The 15,779-nt window shown below is 50.7% G+C and overlaps 8 protein-coding genes across 8 annotated transcripts; 4 read left to right on the top strand and 4 right to left on the bottom strand.

Annotated features, from left to right (window-relative positions):
* Positions 1–259: 259 nt before the first annotated feature.
* Positions 260–2,054, top strand: MIND_00744100 (Glutamate decarboxylase; the record flags this gene model as incomplete). Its single annotated transcript, XM_037364140.1, has 7 exons — positions 260–285; positions 333–526; positions 577–698; positions 754–994; positions 1,039–1,280; positions 1,328–1,976; positions 2,026–2,054. The coding sequence occupies 7 exons, from the start codon at positions 260–262 to the stop codon at positions 2,052–2,054; spliced, it is 1,503 nt and encodes a 500-aa protein (XP_037219784.1).
* Positions 2,055–2,094: 40 nt separating this feature from the next.
* On the bottom strand, positions 2,095–2,862 carry MIND_00744000 (Vacuolar-sorting protein SNF8; the record flags this gene model as incomplete). Its single annotated transcript, XM_037364139.1, has 1 exon — positions 2,095–2,862. The coding sequence occupies exon 1, from the start codon at positions 2,842–2,844 to the stop codon at positions 2,095–2,097; it is 750 nt and encodes a 249-aa protein (XP_037219783.1). The 5' UTR covers positions 2,845–2,862.
* A 190-nt stretch (positions 2,863–3,052) lies between these two features.
* MIND_00743900 (Peptidase S28) lies at positions 3,053–5,170 on the top strand (the record flags this gene model as incomplete). The annotated part of the gene is made up of 10 exons (XM_037364138.1): positions 3,053–3,166; positions 3,217–3,313; positions 3,360–3,412; positions 3,459–3,566; positions 3,615–3,872; positions 3,922–4,248; positions 4,295–4,520; positions 4,577–4,765; positions 4,816–4,894; positions 4,939–5,170. 10 exons carry the CDS (start codon positions 3,053–3,055, stop codon positions 5,168–5,170), a joined length of 1,683 nt encoding a protein of 560 aa, XP_037219782.1.
* A 65-nt stretch (positions 5,171–5,235) lies between these two features.
* On the bottom strand, positions 5,236–6,867 carry MIND_00743800 (Pre-mRNA splicing factor; the record flags this gene model as incomplete). The annotated part of the gene is made up of 7 exons (XM_037364137.1): positions 6,740–6,867; positions 6,546–6,685; positions 6,122–6,495; positions 5,813–6,072; positions 5,530–5,762; positions 5,309–5,478; positions 5,236–5,259 (listed from the first exon to the last, which is right to left on the bottom strand). The coding sequence occupies exons 1-7, from the start codon at positions 6,853–6,855 to the stop codon at positions 5,236–5,238; spliced, it is 1,317 nt and encodes a 438-aa protein (XP_037219781.1). The 5' UTR covers positions 6,856–6,867.
* Positions 6,868–7,024: 157 nt separating this feature from the next.
* On the bottom strand, positions 7,025–10,932 carry MIND_00743700 (Deoxyribodipyrimidine photo-lyase; the record flags this gene model as incomplete). The annotated part of the gene is made up of 16 exons (XM_037364136.1): positions 10,885–10,932; positions 10,741–10,835; positions 9,975–10,695; positions 9,870–9,925; positions 9,705–9,821; positions 9,566–9,651; positions 9,402–9,494; positions 9,031–9,141; positions 8,556–8,977; positions 8,273–8,506; positions 7,720–8,221; positions 7,534–7,670; positions 7,430–7,482; positions 7,308–7,383; positions 7,196–7,259; positions 7,025–7,143 (listed from the first exon to the last, which is right to left on the bottom strand). Exons 1-16 carry the CDS (start codon positions 10,921–10,923, stop codon positions 7,025–7,027), a joined length of 2,925 nt encoding a protein of 974 aa, XP_037219780.1. The 5' UTR covers positions 10,924–10,932.
* MIND_00743600 (uncharacterized protein) lies at positions 10,886–11,901 on the top strand (the record flags this gene model as incomplete). The annotated part of the gene is made up of 7 exons (XM_037364135.1): positions 10,886–10,962; positions 11,014–11,178; positions 11,223–11,309; positions 11,365–11,440; positions 11,485–11,618; positions 11,662–11,738; positions 11,786–11,901. Exons 1-7 carry the CDS (start codon positions 10,901–10,903, stop codon positions 11,899–11,901), a joined length of 717 nt encoding a protein of 238 aa, XP_037219779.1. The 5' UTR covers positions 10,886–10,900.
* Positions 11,902–11,944: 43 nt separating this feature from the next.
* On the bottom strand, positions 11,945–12,883 carry MIND_00743500 (Orotidine 5'-phosphate decarboxylase; the record flags this gene model as incomplete). The annotated part of the gene is made up of 3 exons (XM_037364134.1): positions 11,945–12,489; positions 12,543–12,654; positions 12,704–12,883. 3 exons carry the CDS (start codon positions 12,881–12,883, stop codon positions 11,945–11,947), a joined length of 837 nt encoding a protein of 278 aa, XP_037219778.1.
* Positions 12,884–12,918: 35 nt separating this feature from the next.
* MIND_00743400 (TRUD domain-containing protein) lies at positions 12,919–15,732 on the top strand (the record flags this gene model as incomplete). Its single annotated transcript, XM_037364133.1, has 9 exons — positions 12,919–13,154; positions 13,201–13,684; positions 13,737–13,923; positions 13,971–14,334; positions 14,382–14,461; positions 14,507–14,781; positions 14,830–15,061; positions 15,111–15,336; positions 15,390–15,732. The coding sequence occupies 9 exons, from the start codon at positions 12,919–12,921 to the stop codon at positions 15,730–15,732; spliced, it is 2,427 nt and encodes an 808-aa protein (XP_037219777.1).
* Positions 15,733–15,779: the final 47 nt, after the last annotated feature.

The following is a 15,779-nucleotide window of genomic DNA, read 5'->3' as shown; positions in this document are numbered from 1 at the left end:
TGCAGCCGTTGCTGGCCAGCTCCCTGGGTTACGAGAACGTGCGCATAGGCGTCGCCGGGTGTCGGGCCAGTGTGACACGGCAGCTTCTCGGCCACCTTGATACGGTCAACGATGGGGCCGAAACTGCCGCAAGGGACGCTTACGTCAATGGTCTTGCCGACATCATGATATTACCCTTTTACTTGTTACTCTAGAAACTGAAAGTATCAGTCACGCTCCCGTGACGTCACGCGTTAACACGCGTTCATCGTTTCCCTCAATGGCGCCGTCGCGCCTCACCACGATGTTGGCTCAATCATCCTCAAAAAAAAAAATCAAGCTAACTCTCTTAGAGCACCTCCAGGGCCGCCTCCTACACGACCACTCACCACTATCTTACCTCCGACCGTCGATACACCCTCCTTCATCATCGCCGCTGCCAACAAATCGTACAAACACCAATACGCAAACGTCTATTTCTTGCGGCTACAAAAATTGAAAGAAACCGTGGCCCAGAAAGCGAGAGACAGGTGGCAGGGCATTGAGGGTGCGTGCGCCTGACGCCACGGAATTCTTGTGTTTTAAAAACTTAGAAAGGCGATCCTAAGTTTGTCCACAAAGTCCTGGAGGTAGAAAAGTCGCAACTTTCCTATATCGTGGGTACTGTTTATATGGACATGCCGCTCAAACCAAATATTCTTGAAGATATCGCCCGTGATGTGCGTGTTTTTTTTTTCTTTCTTTCTTACCCATGTGCTGGAATTCCTTTTGCAGAACTCCATTCCCCCGCCGCCACCACGACCTACATTCTACTCGAAGGATGACAGGATAATGCTAGAGGATGAGTCGGGGCGGTTAGAGCTTGTCGGCGACCGAATAGCGGACGCGCGCCTGGTGACTGGGGCCATCATCGCGGCGCTTGGAGTGGAGACTCCCAATGGCGAATTTGAAGTTGTGGACATTTGCTTTGCGGGGCTGGCGCCACAACCCGAAAATGTAACGATGGAGGTGGACGGTAAGTGTCAGTCTCGCATATTGATTGCTTTTAATATTTCCTAGACGATCCATCCCATGACTCGTATATTGCTGTCGTATCTGGCCTTGACATCGGCTCTGCAGCACCTTCAGACGCGCCAATACAACTGCTCGTCGAGTTTCTGACAGGAGAAGGCGGAGGACCAGGAATGCAGGCACGGGCAGCACAAATTTCTCGTCTCATCATCGCTGGGGATTCCCTTGCTGCTGTTGGTTCATCTTTTAAGCCAGAAGGAAGCACGGAAGAGAAAGAGACTAAGAAAAGTGTTGGTTTGTTTGTGACCCCTCTGTCCTCTAGTTAATTGATGTTCAGCGACGCTACGGCTATGATACGGCGGCCTTCTCCCCACATCCTATGCAAAACTTCTCCGCCCATCTTTTGGATATAGCCCGTACGATGCCTGTGCATCTATTGCCAGGAGAAACAGATCCCTCTGGCGTGATTCTACCTCAACAACCGCTTCCCCGGGCAATGTTTGGCGCTGTGTCGTCCTACGAGAATTTCTCGTGCGAAACCAACCCAACATACTTGCGTATCGCTCCTGGCCCTGACGAGGAGGCAAGAGCGAGGACATTACTCGTTCATTCAGGACAACCCATCAACGACATGCTCAAATACCTCGCCTCCCCACCAAATACCCCACTTTCCATCGCAGAAGCGACATTACGGTGGAGGCATATTGCGCCAACTGCGCCCGACACGCTCTGGTGCCATCCATATTTTGAAGCGGACCCATTTCTGATCTCTACTACCCCCGACCTCTACCTCGTGGGCGGACAACGCTCATTTGGAACCAAGGTCGTCACAGAAAAGGGCAACGATAAGAAGAAATGTCGTGTGGTCTTGATTCCGCGCTTCGCTGAGACGGGAATTATAGTGATGGTAAATCTGCGGACTTTGGGCGTCAAATGTGTCCAACTTGCGGTTGAAGGTGAACTTGTGGGTCCAGGCAAAGCCCAAGGTAAAGCTCCTTGAATGCCGCGTGATGGTGGACTAATTCGATGAGACAGTTAAAAGGGAGCCGTCTCCGCCATCCTGATTACTCTTACATTGTTGTATTATTAATACACTGTGTACCTTTATACGTCCCATTTCATGGCGGACGTTACCCAGTAAGCTGTGCCGGAGAATTCGTCCTGTTCATCCAGCCAACAGAGTCCATCTCGCAGCACCATATTATCTAATGCCGTTTTGGCGCGATTGTGGGTCCAGCCTTTGCGAGCAACCAGCATGTCAGCGACAATCCGGCCTCCCTCTTGTTGCGCGACGGCCAATATAGCAGCCTGGTCTTCGTCCAGTTCTTTTGGCACGCTGCGCACCAACTTGCGGCTGTCAGAAAGGACAATGACCTCATACCCACCTCCCAGCGGCTGAAGTGTCTTGATACTTCTTACAACATCCTCTTCGGTGACTTGGCCACCACCAACACCGCGTAGCTTGCGGACTAGCCTGAGCAATTCGTCCATCTCGATTAACCCCCCATTCCGCTCCCGCGTGCTCACACAAACATCCACAATCTGCACCCCAAGCTCGTACTGCCAGTCACCAAGCCCGAGCATTTCCGCCCACCAGCCGCCCTTTCGCGGCCCTGCAAGCGGGTCTACCCCTATCGATGAGCACATCTGCTGGAACGCATGGCGGAAGGCAGCATCTTTGCGGATCGAGTCGCGGTGGGTTGTCGCGAAACGAGCGAGAGCGGTTCGGAATTGGTTCAGCTGGGCATGGAGGTTGTCGACCTGGGCTTGGGAGAGCTGGCTGGATAACTGAGCGAACGATCTGTTGGATTGCTGTTGGCGGTCGAAAGCAGCGAGGCCGACGCCGCGTCGCATGAGTGTGGGAAAAAGCGCGTCACGGTCACAGCTTGGATTCGATCGAACGACGAACGCCAACAATGAATCTCTTTTGGCAGAGCACCTTGTCGAGCCTTCCGTGTTGAGAACGCATCTTTTTATGATCTCAGAGGATGTCATGACTTCCTCGACTCCCTTGTTATTTTAAACTTGGTCAGATGCCTGGAGTTTCTTATCTTCGCCATGCATGTTTTTTTCTGTCTTGGGGCTGCTTTCCCTCGCAGTCGCTCATCGACTTGGGCGTCAGGAGCACCTTGTCTCCGTTGTCGACACTATTCCAAATGACCCGTTGTTCATTGAGGTCTGCTTGGCGATTGCGAAGGCAGGAGGACTGGCACTAAACCGTCATAGATGCCTTTGGACCACTTCAACTCCATGAACGACAAATTCTTCAAGAATCGATACTGGATCAACGCAACATACTATGAGCCTGGAGGACCTGTTTTTCGTAGGCTCGTAATTTCCAGCGACCAGTTGCTGTTGACCCGAGTTAGTTTTCGACTCTGGAGAGCAAAACGCGGAGCCACTACTCCCGTATTATCTCCAAGTGGGCATCCATTATCTGTCTTGATTGATATTCTCATCCCATGAAGGAGCACCATGGTCTCTCTGCTGTGATGCGACTTGCGGCCCGGTATCGCGGACTGGCTATACTGTGGGAGCATCGTTACTATGGCGCATCCTTGCCGTTTCCGGTGAATGTGGGTCCACAGTGATCTTTTCGCTCCTTGCGCTTAAAAAAGAGACAGAAAAACACGACTATGGCACAATGGAAGTTCTTGGATACCGAACAAGCGCTCGAGGATGTCGTTTACTTTGCCAACTCCTTTTCTAAACCATCCGAAAGCCACAAAAACTCTTCCGTTCCGAATGACTTGTCTATTCACCCGTCCAGCACACCTTGGGTATTCCTTGGAGGATCGTACCCAGGAGTCCGAGCGGCAATGCTCCGTCAACGGAATCCTTCCGTCATTTTTGCGTCTTGGGCTTCGTCAGCTCCGGTTCAGGTACTTATGAACGCTTTTTAGAGGAATATTTTCATGTGTTTACCTGCAGGCCCAAGTTGACATGTCCAGTTATTACAAAGCAGCTGAGCGAAGCTTGACGCGAAACTGCTCAGCCGATTGGGTAGCGGTAACCAAGTCCGGTCTTGTTTTTCCTGCTGTTGTTGTAGTCCTAAAGAAAGTCAGATTTGTCGATGATTCGCTCAAGAACGGCAGCGCAGAATCGAAAGAACAGCTTAAATTTCGTTTACTCAAAGCCAGGCTTAGTGGTCCCGGTGGAAATACCTCCGCCGCAGACCATCTAACACTCCAACAAGCCAACGAGACCAGTAATTTGGATGCAGCCACAATCCTAATGGACCCGTTGAACTTCTATCAAGTTTGTTTTCCGCAACAAACAACCATTTGAACTGACTATTGACAAGTATTACGGCTTCGCTGAGTCTGTCTTGCCCTTCTGCAACCTGCTCGAGACCCGAAATTTTACCACTGAACCAACTGAAAGCGGCATCGCTTCCTCGGCTGGTGTGAGCAAAGCTTTGGACGCTTTCCTGGTTGCTATCGGCGAGCTGGATTACGACTCTATCCCAGGAAATGCCGATGATCCTGTTCAGGACATGTCGTGGATGAGGCAATACTGCTCGGAATACGGTCAGCTCACGAAATTCACCACACAGACAACATTTCGCCTGATGCAATAATCCAAGGGTTTTACCAGCGCGGCGACCCACAGAACCCACTCTCGATCGAAACTTCATTCCTGTCGCTCGAGCTATTCCAACAGCAATGCGCAGAGACTTTTCCGGACCTTCCGGCCTCTCCACAGGTCCAAAAGGTGAATAAATATGGCGGCTGGCACATGAACCCATCCAACGTCCTATTCACCAATGGAGAATGTACGCCAATTTCGTTCTCATTCAAATGAATCGCACCGATCCTGACTCAGTTGACCCATGGCGAACTATGGGCCTCGCTTCGATCGAACCAAACTCTCCAGGCCGCCAACCTACCCCAGCCATACCTGCGTATGTACTACGAGCACTTGATATCGACATCTTAGGCCCTGCAGATGCAACACATCTCCGAACCAAACGACCTTCTTTGGCCTGACCTACAAGAATATGGTCCACGTGACTGATATGAGAGTGCTGCTTGTCCCAGACGAGCAGCACTCCGGCTTCAAAACCGTTGGGTTCTACTCTCCAGTGTCGCAAGAGCAATTCTACACAGGACTGGGGTTGTTTCAACTCGCGCTCGATCAATGGCTGCCCTGCTTTGTCAAAGAGGATAGCGGACTGTGATTCCGGGTATTGCTGCCAACATGGTACATTGGTCATGTAGTTGACGTCTCGTACAACAAAAAAAATCATTGTGCCTGTTCCGCGTAGATCTAATGGCCATAAATTAGCAGAACCTAGCAAATAGCAACTTGAACGCACCTTTATCGTCTTGTCCGCCCCACCAGTGATCAATCTCGTGCCTGTCATGTCGAACGTAGAACAGAAAACACCAGCCTCTGCTTCCAAAGACCCAGGTTGAGGCACATCCTCCAATGCTTGGAAAGATGTTCCCGTATTGTAGTCCCAGAACATCAGCGAGCCATTGTCCGCTGAATCATCACTGTCAGAACGACAAAAGAGTGGGAGGTAAGGTTACACACCTCCAGAGAAGAGGACGCTTTCCGCGTTGACAGACATGGTATTGATGATGGCGTTGTGGCCACTGAAATTGCAGACGAATGCACCTTCGGGGCACTTCCATTTTTTGATGTTGTTTCCGCCCGCAGAGCCTGACGCGAACGAGTATTCGGTGGGATGAATGGCGAGTGCACGGACAGATTTTTTGTGGTGGGTAAGCGTGACGCGTGCTTTGCCAGCGGCAAGGTCCCAAAGCCTAGCTACAAGTCAACAACAGATTTTTCCGTTTAGAAGGCTTGGACCTACCGAACGGTCGAGTCCATGCTTCCCGTAATCACCTGAGGCTCCGAGTCTTGACATTTCACGTCTGCAACGGTACCAGTGTGCCCAGAAAGGACGTGGATTTGCGACTTTGTTCGCATGTCCCAGACGCGAGCTGAAGCATCACGGCCAGCGGTCACCAAAACATCAAGCGTGGGGTGCAGGGATAGGGCATATACTCCGGACAAATGGCCATGGTAATGGCGAATAATTTTGTTGGATTCAAGATCCCAGCAACGCACCATCTTGGGTTCAAGTGAGTCAGAGATTGCTAGGGGCTGAGTAGCTACGCACCTTGTCTTCACCACATGAAAACAGATATGGGTGCCGTGAGGAGACAGCCAGCCCTCTGACGGTCGAAATATGTCCCGTCAGCGAAAGCTTCAGCTCCCCCGACGCCAGATCCCAAATCTTTATGACACGGTCTCCTGCCCCAGTCGCAAACCACTGGTTTCCTGGCTCGACAGCGACGCTCCTGACCCAGCCAAGATGGCCAGAAATGACGCGGACCAGCTTCCACGACGGATGGTATGTGGGCTTTATCGTCCGTGTTGTTTTGTGCAGCGTCAAAGCCTGCGAAAGACGGGTCGAGGATGTGAAGGTGGACGGCTGGTAGGTCGGTGTTTTGTCGATTTGGGAAATTATTAGGGCCGTTGAGGTCTCTGAGGCTGATAATCCAGTTAAACAGGTTGCGCAAAAGCAAACGGTTTAAACTCACGACCAGCAGTAATTAGTTTGCGTGAGGGGTCCCTAGGTCGGACTGGGCCTACTGGGCCTTGCTGAGCGAGAAGGGCAGGGGGGAGCTCTTTGACATCGCGATATTCGTCGTGTATCTTCGAGGCAAGGCGTATTCGCACACTGTTTAGACAATTTAGCGCAAAGTCAAACAAACAAAAGTTCTATATCACACACCTCTTCTCATCGTCAACCATTCCGTCGTCAGGACATGCCTCGAATATAGCTCGTGTTCGTTTGGCACTCGCACGGAAGAGTGGGTCCAGCGACGGAAGAGTTGCAACAGCGGCCATGATGAGAGATTTGGAGAGCGGCGTGACCGTGACAGTACATCAATGACTCGCATCATTCCGCCCGCATCAGCCGAATCAAGCGGCCATCACTCCTGCCGAGGACTTTTTGGAGTTGAGAATCTTATCGTAGTACAGATATGTATTGTATAGATAGCAAAGGCAAAAAAATTTAGACTTCTCCCGGATTCTTAAACCTCCGTAGTGCTCGTTCTCTTGCTTTCTTGTGTTCAACTACTGCGTGTGGATAACCCAGCTTGTCTGCTGTAGCGGCAGATGGTTGATGTAACTCTGCGGGATCATTATGAGCTAGTTTTCAGATAAAAATGAAAAAATAACTGACCAGGTCCACGTAACTTGGCGAGTTCAGGAACATAGTGTCGAATGAAATCCCCACTGGGATCGGCCTACAGTTGCGTGAATGAACTAGCTCAAGTCCATGACACATTCCATACCTTTGAGCTCTGGACATAAGGGTTGAATATGCGGAAATATGGGCAAGGGTCTACGCCAGTCGATGCTGACCATTGCCTAGAGTGGGTTAACAGAAAGTAAGATCGTTGAGAACAAAACCTACCATCCACCGTTATTGCTAGCCAGATCACCATCGATAAGTTGCTGCATAAAATACTGTCCAAGGTCAATGTTGAATGATAACGACGAGACCACCAGCAAGCGCACCTTCTCCCCCACTCTCCAATCTATCATCAGATCCTTGGTGAGGTACATGGCGCAGATCATTCTCAAACGATTATGCAACCAGCCCATAGTGTTGAGACAGCGCATCCCAGCATCGACAATCGGAACACCCGTCTTGCCTGGAAATGGTCAGTGATCAGGTCAATGAGCAGCTTTTGAACCGCTGACCTGCTTTCCACTTCTCAATATTCTCTTCCGCTTTGGCAAGTTCATCTGCGGAAGGCTTGTGTTCTTCTTCAGTTCCCTCGTAGGCATCCTCCAGCGGCGGTCCCTCCCACACAACATCTGCATATTTCTCGAGGAACGGGCGGCCCATACTGACTCTCGGATACCCCGCCAGTATACAGACATAGAAATCACGCCACGCGACTTCCTGGACCCACCGCCCAATGGAAGTGTTTTTTGTGCCATCGACTTTGGTCTGCTTATTCAGCTTTTGATCCGGATCGCGATCCGAAAACAAGGTCGCTCTAATGCATGTCCGCGCTGAGATTATACCGGCAGCAAGATACGGGCTGATGCGACTCGTCGTGTCCTTGTCGGCTTGGTCGCGTTCAGCGTCGTACTGTACCAGACGGTTATGTTTCGAGTCGTCTGCTCCCTTCGCCAATGGGTCGACCGCACCGAGTTGAGACTTCCGTGCCTTGGTAAGCATGAAACGCTTCAGAATCTGTAGGAACAGTTTGAACACTGCAATAACCACACACTTGGCAGCACAAACCTCTTGCGCTGCCAGTTCTCCTGCTGGCCATATTTCCGCCATCTTTTGGTGGTCGGCGTCCTCCAGCTCAAATCCTGGAATATTCTCTGGCACGGTGGAATCAAACAGGCGCCCAAATTTAGCAGATTTGCGAATGGATTCATCATTGGGTTGGGGGTCTATGCATTTCTCCAAGAACCGAGGAATGTCTGCATTGAGCTTTGCGAGCCACAGCTTTTGGTATGGGGTGTAGACCTGTCCCAACGCGTTATTAAAACATCAACAACAAGTAGCGAGAACATACAGAATACGTCTTGATTTCTTTGGTCAGAACAACGCCAGGCTCGACGACACACTTGTCATGGACAAAGTGGACGGCGATCTTCTTTGGGCTCGCAAGATCTCCGATTCGAATATCGCGACGCAGCTCATCGACTTCATACTCGATGTTGGCGTACAAGGCACAGGCAGAAAAATTGTCCAGGAGACGAATGACCTCTTGAGGGACTTGTTTACGCTCAGACTGGGTCACCGTAAAGAGGGGGATGTGGAGCTTAGACAGAGTTGCTTGAATGTCGCGAAGGTTGCGCAGAGTAAAATCGATTCGGCGTGCTCCTCTGTCATGGGCAATGTAGTCTTGGGGACTGAAGACAAAGATGACAATGAGAGGAACTCCTTCGCGCTTGGCGTGTTTGGAGGCGAGCGAGAGAGCTCTGTTGTCCGAAACTGAGACATGGTCAACGGTTCGCGTCTTCGTGAAAGTGAGCTCGATAAGTTACCACGAAGATCACCCATGCGCATCCAATACACCACGCTCTCCCCTGTTCGAGGCGACTTGCTGGGTTCCATTTTGACGAGTCTCGCCAGTGGAGGGTCTGCATCGACAGCGGCTGCATTGTCAACTTGAGCTATCTTTCTTGGATTGAAAACAGAGTGGCGAGGGCGTTTCGGTGGCGACGCTATAGTAGGCGATGCGCTTCTTTTCGATGCCATGCTGGTCTGAGCAGAGGAGAAAAGCCGTGAACAAGACGTAATCCAGGCGGAAGATCGAAAAGGCATCGAATCGGTTACGTCACTTGTTGCGCCATATCAGGCAACTCGATTGCCTAAATAGTGTTATCTAATCGTATCGTTCATCCAGCTTGCATACTTTCTTCCTCTGCCTCCTTCTCTTCCGCTTCGACAATCTCCACATCGAGAGGAAAGGTTAGAATTGCGGCGATTCCGGTAAGTTGATTAAGTTCTGCGAGAATATAAGTAGCCCTCCCAAAAAAACATGATAAAAGGACGTGCGTTGGCCAGATTCATGCATACTGGAAAAGATGACGACCTCGCCACCCTTTTGCTGCACTGCTTCCACAAGTGCCACATATTTCTTTCGCGTTGTTGGATTGCTGGCACTAGAAGAGTTATTAGCCGTTATCGATAATGAATCATCCCAAGTTCTCCTCACCGGAATAAGTCGTCCGAAATGAGCAGAGTCCCAATTGCACCACGATCTGCCGCTAAAACAACATGATCAGGGCCATACCATGCTCGCATTTCGTCCGTCCCAAGCATCTTGAAGAACCTATGATCATGATGAGATATGATTTAGGGTTAGGGTCGCATCAAGCACTTGTCGAGGACTATTCCTTCCCGAGCAAACTTTGTCTCCTTGAGTTGAGAGACTATCTTTTCCACAGATTAGTTGATACAAATCGAGAGTAAGAGATGAAAATACCTCGGGGCTCTTCAGAACTTCGACCAGACTATGAACATGCGGGCTGTTTACATGCACCCGTATAGTCTTCTCTTTTAGCGCTTTCTGGAGGATCTTGTCCCCCCTACGAGATGCCTCCTGCACGATAAAGTCGTACACTGAGTCCCTGACCCAGCCTGGGCTGGCAATAACAATAGCCTTCAGTCCAACATTCGCGTATGGGACGTGCCGAATAAATGAATCGAATAATGAGCTATAAAACTTGCTGAGGCCCTTCTCGTGTTGGGAGGACGACCCGGCCTTGCGGGGTATTGAAACCGATAGTCGATTGGTGACCAGTGTCATATGTTGCGAAAGCAGACAAAAAGCAGCCGTTCCCTCCCCACAGACTACGGCGGCGACCTCTGCACCTCTTCCAGGGACGATAGCTTCGTCTACCCGCCCCAAAGCGACGCTGTCCCAACCCTCAGCTTTCTCTATCCTGATGTCGCGTTGTGCCTCGATGTCAAGGGTGTGGAAAGCGCCTAGTCGGACGTGCTGGTTCTCAGAAGTGACTGGCCCAGTTATATGGAGGGAGGCAGTCGTGGTTTCCGCAGGCGCAGAAGCGTCAGCTGGGTTATCATCGGCAGCTCCACCTCCACTCGATCCCGACGAAAATTCTATGCGGGCGACTCTGATCGTCAGGTTTAGCTTGACGCGATTCGAGTCAACAGAGCCGGTGTTGGATATTTTCTGTACCCGTCTGGATTGGTCATTCAGTTGAGTATAAGTTGGGGAAATGACGAACCTGACGGCGGGTGCTCGGACGGAGTCACCTTCCTGGATGAGATTGTAAAGATGCCACATGTCTTCGTCGTCCTCTGGTCGCAGCGTGACATGGCCCTAGCAGCCAATGAGCCACGCAATCGGGCCGTCGAAAGCCGCCACCCACAGAGCCATGCTTGTCGATGTGCTTGTTAACGAGTTTCATCACGGTGGGAAGAAAGAAACAACTTTTGATCATGGACCAGTAACTTGCTTTCTCCTTCGTTCCGTCGTGCCATTGCTGAGCGACATCCAGCAACCCCAAGCTTGCGTCTCTTGCTGCTCGTTTGGTAGAGCCCAATTACCGACCACGCGACGAGGAAGACGACGAAGATGCGTTGTTCGCTGAACTTGAAGAGGAAATCGAAAACGACAGCAGCGCAGAAATCCGAGAATATGGCATGAAGCTTATTCGAGAGCAGTATGTTGCCTACTTCATGAATAGCCCGAATGAACACTTTCAAGGATGGATCAATTGAACGATATGAAGGACAACAAACATGGTCAATACTCTGAAATATCAGATGAGAAGGAGGTCGTTCGCGCCTGTGCGTGAGTCTTCTCTCTAGAATGACACGCGTGTCTCATTGTTGAATGCTTCGTCCAGACGCGAAACGAAGTGTGTAGTGCATTTCTACCATTCAAACTTCAAGCGATGCGAGATTATGGACAAGCACCTGGCGGTTCGTTGACTCTTAGCGCTCCATCCAACCCTCAAACCCAGTAGAAAATTGCGCCAAAATATTTTAACACTCGCTTCTTCCGCGTCTTTGTCGAAAATGTCCCCTGGCTCGTCGAAAAACTGGGTATCAAGGTCCTGCCCTGTGTAATCTGCTTTGTGGATGGCATTTCCAAAGACAGGTAGCATCTTTCTATCGAGCGCAATGAATCTTACGTTTCCCAGATTAATTGGGTTCGAGGAGTTGGGAAATAACGACGCATTCGATACAGCTGTCCTCGAAATGCGATTAGGAACTTCTGGTGAGTAACTCGCTCTTTTATCAAGGCTGCATCTGGACATTCTTCAGGTGTTATAGAAAAGACTTCCTCTTCAAAGGGCGGGTTAGGACCTGTGTACTCGAACAGTTCATCTTCACGACTATACCAAGTAAACAACCAAGAAGTGTTTGATTTGGACGAATGATATACTTGATACCCGCCACCGCTGGTTTTTGCCTCAAACGATATTACAGTATGAGGTCAGAAATTACCCCCTTAATCCTTTCCAGATATGCCTGCCACCCAGCGACCTGGTACCTCTTTGCCTGAGAAACAATGCTGTCGACAAGACTCGGGTCTTTGCCATATATGCCCCGTCCAACGATAATAACGTCGCATCCAGACTCCAACACGACCTGCTCAGGTGTTCGATACTGCTGTCCCATAGAATCCCCTTTTACGTCAAGGCCGACTCCCGGGGTCAAAATTAGAAAGTCCTCCTCCGAAGTTGAGTTCTTTCCAACTCCATCCATTCGTCGTTGCGCGATAAAGCCAATAACAAAGTCTTGATTCTCACGAGCCATTTCTACAGCCGCTTCAGTGTACAAGCCCGTCGCAAGGGAGCCTTTGGTGCTCATTTCTGCTAGCAATAGCAATCCCCGCCCAAGCGGTAGTCCGACTGAGGAAAGTCCAGCGATGATGGAGGGGCCAGGCACAGGATGGGCATTCGTGATATGCGACCAAGACGCGATTTTATGGACACCACTGGAGTATTGGAGCGAGACGGTATTCCCTATCCACTTGACTGAGCTGCTGCGAACTCTGCAACATTTGATGGCAACAAACCGATATCAGCAAACTTGCGATCTTCAAAGATAACAAAATCGTGTTTGGCGCTCAGAGCCTGCAACTCAGTGATAAGTTGGGGAGTAAAGTCTTCAATGATGTCCACGTGGGTCTTAAGCAGCCGTCAGAAAGGAGTTCCGCCTTATCGAAGAGACTGATGCCTTGACGAGGCACACAAATGGTCCAACAACGTCGATGATGTTCAGAAAGTCTTTTGCAGACACAACATCGACGCTGACTGCGAGATTAGATTGTTTTCGCTCGATAGTCTCCAGAAGAAGTCGTGCGGCAGGGTTTTTATGAACTTTTGCGCGGTCCCCATAAGTCCTCCGATGCGCCATGTTGGGTGAAGTGAAGGTGTTACGGTTGGCGTGACATGCCGCTAATTTTCCACGAACGCGATCAAGACGAGCAGGCTGAACCTGCCTCTAAACGGCCCAAACTCGATGGCCCGGCGCCAGCCCAAGATATATTCCCTCCAAGTCATGTACTTTTAGGAGTTCCCTTGCCAGAATTGACGAATGGGTTCTTGAACTTCAGCGAGCGCAATGTTGGCATATCCGAGTATGTTGGCCACGGCATCCCCAAAATCGAAGGCATTATCAAGCAGCGGTGGGTTTTGTTTCCAACTCTTTTGCTGCGATCCTCATCAGTGCAGATTCACCGACTTCCTGGTCTACGAAATCGACTTGGACGGCAATGTCGTGCATCTGACTGATGTGCAAAAACCGCCAACACCAAAAGGCGAAGAAGAAGCCGCAGGGACTTCTGCTGATGCCCAACCGGCGGCAGCGCTTACCGAAGCTGCGGTTGAGGAGGCAACGAAAGAGCCTGAACCCACAGAGCCAGAGGGGCCATGGCCGGACCGCTTCAATACCCGTCTCTCTGAATTCCTGTCAGCGGAGGCGATTGAAAAGTTAAAAGGCATGTTCCTTGAAGGCCCAGTGCCACCGCTTGTCTCTGATAGCGGCTGGGGATCACGGCCTGGTGCAAGCTCTTCGTCAGAAACAACAACAACAACGGAACCTGTTGTGGTTGAAACTAGAGGCCGTGGTCGCGGTAGAGGCGGTCGTGGTGGACGAGGTGGCGGCAGAGGTGGGCGGGCTAATGGAAGAGAAGACCACAGGAAAGTTGTCTCTGAGGTATGTTACCCTTCTTCAATCTGAACAACTGATCATAATTATTATTTTGAAGCCCATCCAATCAAAGGCCACGCGAACCGACTTGCACAAAGCTGTTCGTGAGCTGTTTGGCGGGAAACTCGAGTCTGAAGCGGACATGTCTTCTCCTGCATCTGAAGAAGGCACACGTATCGTGATCAAATGGAATCCTTCTCGAGGCCGAGGAGGTGGTGGTGGTGGGGGTAATCGTGGTGGAAGGGGTTCGTTTTGTCAGACTGCTCTACTGCCTTGGTTTTAACATGCTCAGGACGTGCTCCCCGCGGCACATTTCCACCATACATCCACTTTACCCTCCAAAAAACAAACCGCGATACCCAAGACGCCCTCGCGCATCTTTCGCGGGTGCTCAAAGTCTCTTTAAAGGACTTGTCCGTTGCAGGAACCAAAGACAAGCGCGGCATCACAGTCCAGCGTGTTTCCTTGAAACGCAACAATAAAACCGTTGAAGACGTTTGGCGCGCTGCCAACGGCCAGGTTGGTCGACAGTCGCATAATAATGGGACCGTCAACAAACGCGGGGATCGCGGGGTCCGGATTGGGGATTTCAATTATCGAAAAGCTAGCTTGGAACTGGGGATGTTAAAAGGCAATGAATTCCTCATCACCTTGCGGTATGTTTCCTTCAGTTCCAAGCACGGAAGCTTGATATTGGCTGTAGGAGCGTACAAGTAGATTCGATGGAAACTCTGGATAAGGCTCTTGGGGTTATCAAGGAGAAAGGGTTCATCAACTACTATGGTTTGTCCATCTTAAAAAATCTACTGCCGCTCATGTTCAATCCAGGTATGCAGCGTTTCGGAACGGCATCGGTTCCTACTCACTCAATCGGACTTGCCTTGCTCAAGTCGGAATGGCAAGCAGCTGTTGACATGATCTTACAAAAACGACCAGGAGAGCATCCTGATGTTGAAGTAGCAAGAAACGCATGGCTCGTGGAGCACGATCTCGACAAGGCGCTCCAACTTATGCCACGGAGAGTCGTTGCTGAGCGTTGTATTTTGGAGAGTTACAAGAAGCAAAAGGGCGACACGCGTAATGCCATGGGCTCCCTCTCCACTGTGCCTTTTTCTCTTCACCCCTTTAGCTTTTGTTGACATTTTCTCAAGATTCCCAAAAATCTGCGGTTGATGTACGTTCACGCGTACCAATCTTATGTTTGGAATGCCATTGTTTCGGAGCGCATTCGGACTTTTGGTGTGGAAAAGCCAGTTGTCGGTGACCTTGTCTTCGACAACGATCCGCAGGATGTAGCAATGCCGGATGTGGAGCAAACCGAGGAGCCGGCAGCCGACGAGAACGAAAATGAGGGGGAAGAAGCGGAACCGCCGGAAGCTGACGGTCAGTTGCTTACTGATGCAAGGCTTTTTACTCGACTGACTGGAAAAAGAAGCGCCATTGTCCAATCGGGCCCAGAAGAGAGCCCGGCCTCCGAGACCTCCTCAACGGGTCAAGACACTCACAGAAGAAGACGTTGACAAATACACGATCTTTGACGTGCTCATGCCTCTACCCGGTACCGATGTGGCCTATCCTGGCGGTGCGCTGGGAGAAAAATACCGGGAATACCTTCGCATGGACGGCTTGGACCCGGATAACTTTGTCCGAAAGCAACGGTGGGAGTTTGTTGTGGTCGTACTTTCCCACAGTTACTGACCTGCTTTCTCAGGGAATACACCCTCTCTGGCTCATATCGGGCGATGCTGCACCTACCCAAAGAGCTTTCGTGGACGGTATTACGCTATACCGACCCCGATGTTGCGCTGGCTCAAGCTGATGAGGACAAGCTGCTTAACTTCGACCCACCGATGGTTTCCAACGACGGTCTATTCATGGCGCTGCAAATTAAGCTCTCGCTGGGAACTGCCGCATATGCCACAATGGCATTGCGTGAGATTACCAAGACGGAGACGAGCTCACACTTCCAGAGTAGTCTCACAAGCGCAGCAGAAGATCAGAAATTTCGAGGAACAGGGACGGATGTGGATGCTACCGGAGAGCCTGAAGAATAGACTGAATTGTAACCTGTACCTTTATAAAGACCTTCCCCGGGCATCGT

Source organism: Mycena indigotica, assembly GCF_014461135.1.
Source record: "Mycena indigotica strain 171206Taipei chromosome Unknown Mind.scaff0006, whole genome shotgun sequence".
Classification (NCBI taxonomy): Eukaryota; Fungi; Basidiomycota; class Agaricomycetes; order Agaricales; family Mycenaceae; genus Mycena; species Mycena indigotica.
The sequence above is the reverse complement of the archived record's forward strand: the minus strand, read 5'-3'. Positions and strand labels throughout refer to the sequence as shown.